The sequence below is a fragment of the Procambarus clarkii genome, chromosome 48 (genome assembly GCF_040958095.1).
Source record: "Procambarus clarkii isolate CNS0578487 chromosome 48, FALCON_Pclarkii_2.0, whole genome shotgun sequence".
Taxonomy (NCBI): Eukaryota; Metazoa; Arthropoda; class Malacostraca; order Decapoda; family Cambaridae; genus Procambarus; species Procambarus clarkii.
Genome location: NC_091197.1, coordinates 8,511,304 through 8,522,841, shown reverse-complemented (window position 1 = coordinate 8,522,841; position 11,538 = coordinate 8,511,304). Strand labels below are relative to the sequence as shown.

At 37.9% G+C, this 11,538-nt stretch overlaps 1 protein-coding gene across 1 annotated transcript in view; it reads right to left on the bottom strand.

The window, feature by feature from the left end:
• The window catches only part of Polr2B (RNA polymerase II subunit RpII140), a 32,178-nt gene extending 20,914 nt beyond the window's left edge, over nt 1-11,264 (bottom strand). The window contains exons 1-8 of the mRNA XM_045752828.2: nt 11,099-11,264; nt 10,025-10,251; nt 7,951-8,155; nt 5,846-5,973; nt 5,492-5,650; nt 4,890-5,054; nt 3,554-3,870; nt 2,293-2,479 (exon numbers count right to left, since the gene is read on the bottom strand). Coding sequence (XP_045608784.1) covers nt 2,293-2,479; nt 3,554-3,870; nt 4,890-5,054; nt 5,492-5,650; nt 5,846-5,973; nt 7,951-8,155; nt 10,025-10,251; nt 11,099-11,126 — 1,416 coding nt within the window. The 5' untranslated portion in view covers nt 11,127-11,264. The remainder of the gene's footprint in view (nt 1-2,292; nt 2,480-3,553; nt 3,871-4,889; nt 5,055-5,491; nt 5,651-5,845; nt 5,974-7,950; nt 8,156-10,024; nt 10,252-11,098) is intronic.
• Between the last annotated feature and the right edge of the window lie 274 nt (nt 11,265-11,538).

The following is an 11,538-nucleotide window of genomic DNA, read 5'->3' as shown; positions in this document are numbered from 1 at the left end:
AAGAATTCCAGAGAACAACATAGAACACATAGAGGTGTCTAGAGACGAAGTGGAAAAAATGCTCAAGGAGCTCGGTAAGAACAAAGCAGCTGGCCCAGATGGCGTTTCACCATGGGTTCTGAGAGAATGTGCATCTGAGCTCAGCATTCCACTTCACCTGATCTTTCAGGCATCCCTGTGTACAGGAATCGTAGCAGACGGGTGGAAACAGGCTAACATAGTTCCAATCTACAAAAGTGGCAGCAGGGAAGACCCCCTCAATTATAGACCTGTATCATTGACAAGTGTAATAGTGAAAGTATTGGAAAAACTAATCAAAACTAAATGGGTAGAACACCTAGAGAGAAATGATATAATATCAGACAGACAGTATGGTTTTCGATCTGGAAGATCCTGTGTATCGAATTTACTCAGTTTCTATGATCGAGCCACAGAGATATTACAGGAAAGAGATGGTTGGGTTGACTGCATCTATCTGGACCTAAAAAAGGCTTTCGACAGAGTTCCACATAAGAGGTTGTTCTGGAAACTGGAAAATATTGGAGGGGTGACAGGTAAGCTTCTATCATGGATGAAAAATTTTCTGACTGATAGAAAAATGAGGGCAGTAATCAGAGGCAATGTATCAGAATGGAGAAATGTCACAAGTGGAGTACCACAGGGTTCAGTTCTTGCACCAGTGATGTTTATTGTGTACATAAATGATCTACCAGTTGGTATACAGAATTATATGAACATGTTTGCTGATGATGCTAAGATAATAGGAAGGATAAGAAATTTAGATGACTGTCATGCCCTTCAAAAAGACCTGGACAAAATAAGTATATGGAGCACCACTTGGCAAATGGAATTTAATGTTAATAAATGTCATGTTATGGAATGTGGAATAGGAGAACATAGACCCCACACAACCTATATATTATGTGAGAAATCTTTAAAGAATTCTGATAAAGAAAGAGATCTAGGAGTGGTTCTAGATAGAAAACTATCACCTGAGGACCACATAAAGAATATTGTGCAAGGAGCCTATGCTATGCTTTCTAACTTCAGAATTGCATTTAAATACATGGATGGCGATATACTAAAGAAATTGTTCATGACTTTTGTTAGGCCAAAGCTAGAATATGCAGCTGTTGTGTGGTGCCCATATCTTAAGAAGCACATCAACAAACTGGAAAAGGTGCAAAGACATGCTACTAAGTGGCTCCCAGAACTGAAGGGCAAGAGCTACGAGGAGAGGTTAGAAGCATTAAATATGCCAAAACTAGAAGACAGAAGAAAAAGAGGTGATATGATCACTACATACAAAATAGTAACAGGAATTGACAAAATCGACAGGGAAGACTTCCTGAGACCTGGAACTTCAAGAACAAGAGGTCATAGATTTAAACTAGCTAAACACAGATGCCGAAGAAATATAAGAAAATTCACCTTCGCAAATAGAGTGGTAGACGGTTGGAACAAGTTAAGTGAGAAGGTGGTGGAGGCCAAGACCGCCAGTAGTTTCAAAGCGTTATATGACAAAGAGTGCTGGGAAGACGGGACACCACGAGCGTAGCTCTCATCCTGTAACTACACTTAGGTAATTACACTTAGGTAATTACACACACACACACACAGACACACACACACACACAGACACACACACACACACAGACACACACACACACACACACAGACACACACACACACACACACACACACACACACACACACACACACACACACACACACACACACACACACACAGACACACACACACACAGACACACACAGACACACACACACACAGACACACACACACACACACACACACAAAGAGCCAGAGCTCAACCCCCGCAAGCACAATTAGGTGAGTACAATTAGGTGAGTACACAGACACACACAGACACAGACACACACACACACACACACACACACACACACACACACACACACACACACACACACACATATATATTATAATCATATTTATATTATTTGCATAAAAACTAGGTGATATTAACTAAAATCAACGAATAATAATCACATTACCCCAGGGATCACCATATGATAACCACATTTTAAGGGTTAAACTTGTCCTTCACTGATAGCATAACACAGTATTTTCAGGTAATACTGAAATTTCAGGTTTTACTCACACAGGTAATTTCTAGCCAACATAAGTTTATATGGGAATAAATATTATCTTATAACTGCAATTAATCTATGTACACTCACAAAAATATCTTTTATATCTTTAAAGCTCAGCTGGCCAACATTTACACGAGAAAATGCAGATATATATCTCACCTGTGAGACACCAGCTCTGGCCTGATGAGCCTTCTTCTGATCTCCCCAGTTGCCCGTGGCCAGAGAATATCGCAGCCCATCAGTAATGAGCTTGGGCTTAACTGCAGCATCCAACCCATACTCTTGACCTTTATCCAAGAGTTTCTGAGCATGCATACGAACTTCTTTCATCAAATTCCGGAACAACCTGGGAAAAAAAATTGTGCGCGCTTATGAGACGCTTGAAAGTACTAAAGTGAAATGCCTTCTTTAGTTTAGTACTGGTAACTGCTGGAATGAAATTAGAGAAGTGGCAATAACATTTATTTAAGGGAGGGCACAAAACTCTTCCCAATATTTTGAAACTATGTACTGTACTACAGTACTGCACATCCTTTACTAAACTGAACCTCAAACACACTTAACAATGAATCAAGTTTGCAATGTACTTTTGCTACTTAAGTAAGCACTTGTTGACCAAACCACACACTAGAAAGTGAAGAGACGGCGACGTTTCGGTCCATCCTGGACCATTCTCAAGTCGATAAGTAAACACAATGGATTTGGAGGTCGTTTTTTCCCTTATACTTTCCAACTTGCACTTGCTGGCTAGGGTTAATTTTGTTAATTTTCCACAGCTTTGTTTCTTCCTCGGTGTACTACAATCTTGCAATGCCCATTTGAAGAAAGCCAAACCAGTACAGTACTGTACTGCCAAACATGCCTGTACACTGGGTGGCCTGGGAGGGGGGACATGCATGTACACTGGGTGCCCCGGGAGGGGGACATGCATGTACACTGGGTGCCCTGGGAGAGGACATGTATGTGCACTGGGTACCCTGGGAGGGGGACATGCATGTACACTGGGTGCCCTGGGAGAGGGCATTTACAACCATTCCCCACTGGCTTCTTAAACTCTCCATGGAAATTGCCAGATGCATAAGGATTATTCTAGGACAAAACCATGGCCAAAAAATTATAATTTGCTAATATGAAAAAGAAAATGATACCGTTCATTCATTGTACACCACTAGAGACCAAAAATAAAAGCATTTCACTGATGGTAGTGTAAGGGTTAATGAACTACTTGTATGGAATGTGAAGAATTTAGTCATTATTAGTCATTTCCAGCCTCTTTAAATTGTAAACATTATGGGTGCAGCAAGAATGATAGAATAAGAGAAATACATGAACACTGTACCACGATGTTTTAAAAAATACTAAATACACCAGAATCAGCCATACAAAATTAGGAAAGAAAATTTGTCCTTTAACTTCTTACCCTCGGAAAAGTAGGGCCATGAGAGGACCGGCCAAATCTAGCCTCTTGTTTCCATAGTGATCACGATCATCTAGCTCTCGTCGACCTAAAGCTGCAAGCAAAAGCCTGTGAACCATGTACCCGAGAAAGTATGCCTTCTTTGTCTCACAAAAATCTGATACACCAACGTGAGGTAACATTTCTTTCTGCAAAATCTCACGGGCATATTTTATGCGCTTCTCTTTTGTTACACCAGGTCGAGCACCGCGTCCACCAATGAAGTTCAATGCAACATTCTGCTCCTGAATCACAAAGGCTTCGTCCAGAGATGGCTTTACCTGAAAAATAAGGAAATGGTATAAAGAGACCAATATAAGTAATATTTAAACACAGGAAATAAAGTTTGAAATAAAATGATTGGATGAACAACAGTACTGCATTAAGAGTTGCTAATTCTATAAAATTTAATACCATACATAATTCCCCAGTTTAAATAAATGATTTCAGCAATTTTTTTTTTTCAAGCCAGTGTCTGTCAAGAACTTTCAGCCAAGTCCTGCTTATCTGGATTTTTATGAAATAGCTTTCAGGATAAGATAGGCAAAATCTGACATGGTAATAGTTGTCGGGCACTTTTGTAACAGGCTGTTCCCACTTATCTTCATATTTTTTTAAGAGAGGGTGAACTGGGCACAAAACAAAGCTCATTCTGATTTATGTTTAGAATAAAAAACTGAACACATTAGCTTTAACTTTACATTAAAAATTTAACAGTTTAGCATTAAAATCTACACAAAAGTGTTCCATTTTGTTTTAATATTTTTTTTGAGCATGACAATTTTTTTTTTTTTTTTAACAAATCTATGTTGAATTGAGTAGGAGATTCAAGAGTAGGGTTTGCTCAGAAATACACTGGAGCAGTGAGGATTCACTGTACTGTATTAATAGTGTACACTTATCTCAAATCTTTAATTTACCTCTCATACTACCATTACAAACTCCAAATTATCTCTGACAACTTGCATTTCATTTTCATTTTGAATGAAGCCATGGTCTGTACACAATCAGGTATTACAAAATGTGTACAATGCAAGCCTTATTTGTAACCCAAACCTCTTAAAGCATTATTTCATCATTTAAAATCTTAATGGGTAATGAAAGAGGTCTGATAATTTCACACATGACATAAAAACAACCTTTTTTTTAACGTCATATTCGGCAATGCAGAATTAGCTATGTCAAATCTGGAAATCAACCTGGTTGCTTCTTCATGGAGAGGATTTGTTGCACTTACATACTGTATACAGCATATATAAACAGTATTAATATCCAAAATGAGTCAAAGTAATAAACTCACCATTTCCATCATCTCTGGATCATCAAAATCATAGATGATATGTTCAAGAATATCTCGATCTGCTACAAAGCCTAAAGCACGAAACACTATCATCACTGGGATTTCCTGCTTCACATACGGCAGGACACCAATGATTCGCTGACCAATAGCAGATTTTTTAGCACTCTGTGGAGAAAAATAATGTTGACAACAAACAGTATACACTAAGAGCCTACACATTAAACAACTCATTATATTGAATTTTGCATGACAGGTACAGTACAGTAACAGATTACAAAAGAAAAATCAAACTTCAGGAGAGATTATCATGATGCTAGAGATACTTCCAGACTCCAATCACTTTGGAAATTCAATTATTCACTTCAACTTTTGTACATACATGATCATTCCTTTGATGTACAGCACTTACTAGTTCATTTAGTCATGCAGTACAACCTTAAAAATCTGGATCATTCAGATCCCTTTCAGATGTGTTAGAATTTCAGATTTAAAAGAAGAATTATTTTCAGTCAATTTTGGTGTTTTCGTGTCTTCTGTGTTAAATTTTTCTATAATAAAACCAGTCAATTATTGACAAAATATCTGAAAGACTGATGACTTACACTTCCACCCCTAGCCATCATGTTGATCCAAAGAGTGGATACTGGTCGTGCAGAGTGCTCAATACAGGAGCGGATTTCGCATTTGTAAGCATATTTGCCATCCTTCATGCTGAACACGTACACGGTGTTTGTCGCCATCTTCTCCTGGGCAATCAGCACCTATACACAGAAAAATTGTAATCATAACTTAGGATGAACTACAATAAATATACACAAAACAAATTTGTTCTAGACTGGGGGAATTCCTAATTTAACCACTTATAATTTAAAATCTGTATACTAGAAAGATCAGCATAAACTAATTAGTGTAGTTGAAATAAACTGGGAAGAAACTAATTATAATCCAGTACTAACTTTCTCTGAGCCGTTGATAATAAAATAGCCACCAGGATCAAGAGGACATTCGTTAACCTCGTGAAGGTCACGGTCAGTCAGGCCACTCAACAAGCAGTATGTAGACCGCAACATAATGGGGATCTTACCTGCAATTAAATTTTATTACAATAGAAGTATTTTAGTTTAAAAAAGACCAACTTCCAAATAAAAAATTACTATTTTATATATTTTTTCTCCGTGTTCGGAACAGTATTTAAAATATATACAGTACTATACGTATAAAAATAAGTACCCGTACAACCTAAACACCCAGGCCAAAGTGTAACATTAAAATTTCTCCTATTGAATCCAATATTTCCAAGTTAAAGTCACAATTTCAAACTTTAAAGTATTGATTCAAGTAACAAAATCTATACATACTGTATTTAAGATTTCTATCATACCGAGACCTGAATTTTTGAGGTTACACTATATAGTATTTGTATAGTAAGATGGCATTCTTTCCCCACATTCCATAAATGACCTCTGAACAGAAACTCTATAGCTATAACTACTAAACTACTCTCGCCTGAAAAGCCCTCCACACAATGGTGGGACCAGTTGAAAGCTCCAGTGGGTTATCAGCCACCAAGACAAACACTGAGAATTAAGGATAAACAGAAAACCCACACTCCAACATGCACCTACATGAGCAAGTACCAGAGATGCTTAGGACCAGGAGCAATCAAAGAATTAAAAAACTTAATTCAAGTAATACCTCCCAATCTCAAGAACTTGACTAGAATTCATCTGCTGAACCCGAGTGAAAACTGACTCCATCAGCACTTATAATTAAATGTAAAGGGACTCTAACCTTGGTTGCTGCTTCTGCTTGGATGCCTAGTAGCACAAAGGTGTACATCCTCAACTCAACTGAGGGACCCAAGTTCAATCCCCAGGCACAACAAATGGTAACTTCCTTTCACATGATGTGCCTGTTCACTTACCCGTTACTAGGTACCTGGGAGTTAGACAACTGTTATGGGTTGTATCCTGGAAAAAGTCAGCAATTGACTTATGGGAACATCGATAAACCTAGGTACGGCCCACCTGTCCCCAACAAAGGGTCTGCTGAGTGCATGAAACAGGCTCAAAATCTACACTAAGCAGACCACACACACCTCAGGTAATACTGACCCTTAACCCAGCACTTAAAATAAAGGCAGAAGGGATAACTTTATGTCATAAAACTGCATACAGCACCCCACAAGGCAGCATAAAGCACCAGTCGGCCAACATGTACACAAGAAATGTTGAAAGTAAATGTAATGAATAAAAAGTTCACAATACGAGCCCACTGCTCAGTCAATCCTGGGTTTTCAAGTATGAAAATAAGGTACTTGACAAAATTTGATATACAATTTGCCCAAATACATGAGGACTAAGCAAGAGCAATGTGGTAAGGGTAAGCATTCCATAGGATGCTGACCTCTCACAGTGTTCAAGAAAGAACTTGATAAGCATCTCCAAAGGATACCTGATCAACCCGGCTGTGATTCATACATCAGGCTGTGACAGCAGTATCCAACAGCCTGGTTGACCAGTCCAGCAACGAGGAGGCCTGGTCAAGGCCCAGGCCGCGGGGACGCCAAACCCCAAAACCATCTCAAGGTAGGTCAAAGTAGGTCATAAGATTGAGGATCAAGTGTCGCCTTGGGTCTTGCAATCTGGCACCAGTTGCACTAATCATACGTGCATTCAAATATTTTTTCTCGCATTTCCTTTTCTGTTAGGATTCCATACATGAATAAATTTGCTTAATCACCAACTTTTGTATTTCCAAGTCATACCCGGTACACAACCCTGAACCATTATATTCCACTAATGGCAATGTTCTCACCTCACTCCATGCATATGAAAGGATTCATGTGCTTGGATATTATCTGCAAGCATTAACCACAACTCACATTTATAGTATTAAATAACCACAACTCACATTTATAGTATTAACGAACCGAGAACCTTCGTGGCCTGATAAAGCATTCTTAGAAAGAATGATGATCGTTAATAATGGCACCACATGTTTCGGGAAGATCAATAACAGCTAAACTTCAAATAATAATGAAAACTTCTAAAATACAAACCAATATAAATCTTTTCTTCTTTTTGCTCTATGGGCTTCTCCCCTTCCCTGATGACTGTCTTTACTATGTCAACATAGAGCGGAGACGAGTAGGTGAGGTTCCTTAATCGTGCTTCATTGGGCATCATGCTATAGTTGTATCCATCTTTCTCCCAGTTTGTGGGCTTGCTCAGGTAAATCTGTTCAAATTTCAGCAAGTGACGAGGCTGCAAGACAAAAATGGCAATTATATTCATGAACAGCAATGAATTAAACAGAATGGTAAATTATGTAGCATTACATGTGAGGACATGTTGCTGTACTGAAATTTATGATACTGTAACTAAAATATTACTTTATTTAGTTTCTCCCACATGTGTTCCCCAGCTTCACGAGTCCAACATCAGCTTTGGTGAAAAGGACCAGTAAACACACTACTTTTATCATACAAGTAAATACTTACATTTTCATATCTTTAACACTTACAAATTAAATTGATAATTTTAATAAGAAAAAAAATTAGGGACACATGATATTCATATTGTATAGTCTAGTGCAGCATTTCTCAACCTTAGCACCCTTGAAAGAATTCCGGGTTGTAATTTAGATGCACACAGATGTCATTGTTAACCGAAAGGAGACAATTTCTGTCTCTGTTCTTGATACTGGTTAATGAGAAAAACTAAATACAAATATTATTCAAAAATATAATTACATATATAGTACAGCATAATAATTAGAATTACTGTATCTTATTTATTACTATCGCTTATGGGACCACTAGTTACCCTGGGGTTCCACGTACCTGTTTGAAAAATACTGTCTATTGAAATAATTTGTGTGGTATAGAAAGAAAGCTAACAATCTAAATTAATTAAATTTACTTTATTTCTTGGTAACTAAGATATCACAGTTAACCACAACAATGATCAAAAAATGTATTACAGTAAACACACTAATCACATTACAATGCTGAAAAGGTATAATAAAGTCAATTTAATTGGTTTACAGCTATGTGGAAATACATACAACTACTGTATACAGATATGCACAAACAATTGAGATTGTCAAGTGCGGTGTCCTTTTTGTGTAAGCCGGATAATGCTCTAATGTCAATTTCACATATACTGTAATCAAGAGACCAGTTATCTTGACCTATCGGGTTAAATTACCACAGACTTATTCGAGTCTTATAGGTTTTATGACAATTGCACAAAATTTATTCCAATCCCGTTGACAGTGATACCATACATCACTATAATTCCTGCCAATTCACATACCTAGGATTTTAACTGTGGCAAGAACAGTCATGAATACCAATTCTGGGTACTCTAATTATTTGTCCCATTAATCATAATAGTTAATTTTGTTGGGAGACAGGAAGCAATTGTATATACAGTATACAGTACATATTAGGTTTATATCTAGATCCTCCCCAGGATGCAACCTCACAACAAGCCGACTCCTCAGTACCTATTTATTGCTAGGTGAGCATTAAGTGACAGTAAACGCACCCAACCATTTCTGTTCCGCCCAGGATTCAAACCCGGTAATCTTGATTGTGAGTCGAGAATGAACCCGACTGTATTACCAGGACCCTTCATTGCCATAGGCTATATGTGCAATACCACTATGGGGTTAATAGTTGTAAGCTAACATATTGTATGATTAGTGCATAATACAGTACAATAGTTGGCTCCCAACCAATTAGATCCATGTTCAATTTCCAGGTAGAGAAGTTTGGGTACATTTCCTTACACTTGATGCCTGTGTACACCTAATAGTAAATAAGTACCTGGGAGCTGGGAATTAGGAGACTTGTGGATTATCTCCTGGGAAAGTCCAGTAATTGCCATGGGAGACCTCAGTAAGCCTAACTAGTTTCTTGTTACTGGCAATGGATAATGCCAAAACTTTTCTATTTGAGGATTAAGTAGTCTAACTCATTTATTTACAACTTAAAATTATCTAAATATTATCTAAAGATATCAACTTTAAAAATTACATGTTAGAAATATTTGTAATCACCTGGTAATCTTATACTAACACGATATTTAAAATATATTTCTAGCACAGGATATCTTCAAACAACTTACTGGAGTCTCGAGTTCACCGCCTGTATGCTGAGCCTCAGCTTGTAGATCTATAGCTTGAGAGTCTTCAACAATCCTCTGGATAGTCATGGTAATGAACTCATCAAAAGAGTCAAGTTGCTGTCGAACAAGACCTTTCTCATCAAAGTATGAGGAAATAACAAGCCAACAGGCTTCCTGCCAGATGTCTGGAGAGATTTCATCTCCATCTTCATCACCATAGGCTATATCTGAAAAAGAAAAAATCATGTAATGTATATCCAATAAAAAGTAATTTATTGGATGGCAAAAATGACAAACGAACAACAATTTCAGTAGTGATATCCAAGCAGTACTGGATCACGAAACAGGTCAGCAAATACCTTCATAGTATCAGCGTATCGGTATTAGTTAATAAGGCAGCACAGGAATTAAGTCAAAATATTGGTACAGTATTGTATCACCTCTATTTATCAACATTTTCTTCCTACTGTCTTCACTATTATTATAATTATTTATACATACAAGAGTTCTTACATTCTTGTACAGCCACTAACATGCATAGCATTTTGGGCAAGTCAATACAGTACTATACAGATGATACAGTACTATAGCACTGTATTATCCTTTGCAAATGACGAGAGGATTTTTATGAGTGCAGACAATATAGAGGACATAGCAAACCTCCAATCTGATGTAAATCAAGTCTTTCAATGGGCAGTAGATAATAATATAATGTTTAATGAAAATAAGCTCCAGTTCCTGTGCTACAAAAGAAATTAAAATATAAAAGGGGAAACCACATATAAAACGCAGTCATATCACACTATAGAATGAAAAAGCAATGTAAAGGCTGTGGGAATAATCAAGTCGGAAGATCTTACCTTTAAAAATAACAATAAAATAGCCTATCACGACTGCAAGATAAATGACAGGTTAGATAACAAGAACCTTTCAAACGAGAGATGCTATACCAATGATGCTACAGTACTTTTAAGACGCTAGTGCATCTAATCCTAACGTTTCTAATTCTAAGGTCTGCCCCCCTCACCACGACTCTAAGATTGAGCTCCTCTTGCGACGTGAAGGACCACTTACCCTCGTCAATGTCGGCGTAGGCCAACATCTTGCCTTACTTGCAAGGTCACTGGTGCCCCCAGAGACAAACTGTGTGGCAGGAGGTGGTGTTATGTTGATTTAGGGGCGACACAGGAGCTCCCGGCCCCAGCTGCGAGCATCAACACAACAATGATGACCGTCGCCGCAATTGAGGAGCACAATGCGCACAGTTTGTAAAAACCCGTAGCGGCCTCGCTATACTTCCATAAACCTAATTATATTTCTCTAATTATTTATTCAATCAAATTTGATCTAACAGCCGGTAGTAATGTACTGTCTCTTGTCAGTAGTGTGCTGTCTCTTGTCAGTAGTGTGCTGTCTCTTGTCAGTAGTGTGCTGTCTCTTGTCAGTAGTGTGCTGTCTCTTGTCAGTAATCTGCTATCTCTTGTCAGTAATGTGCTGTCTATTGTCAGTAGTGC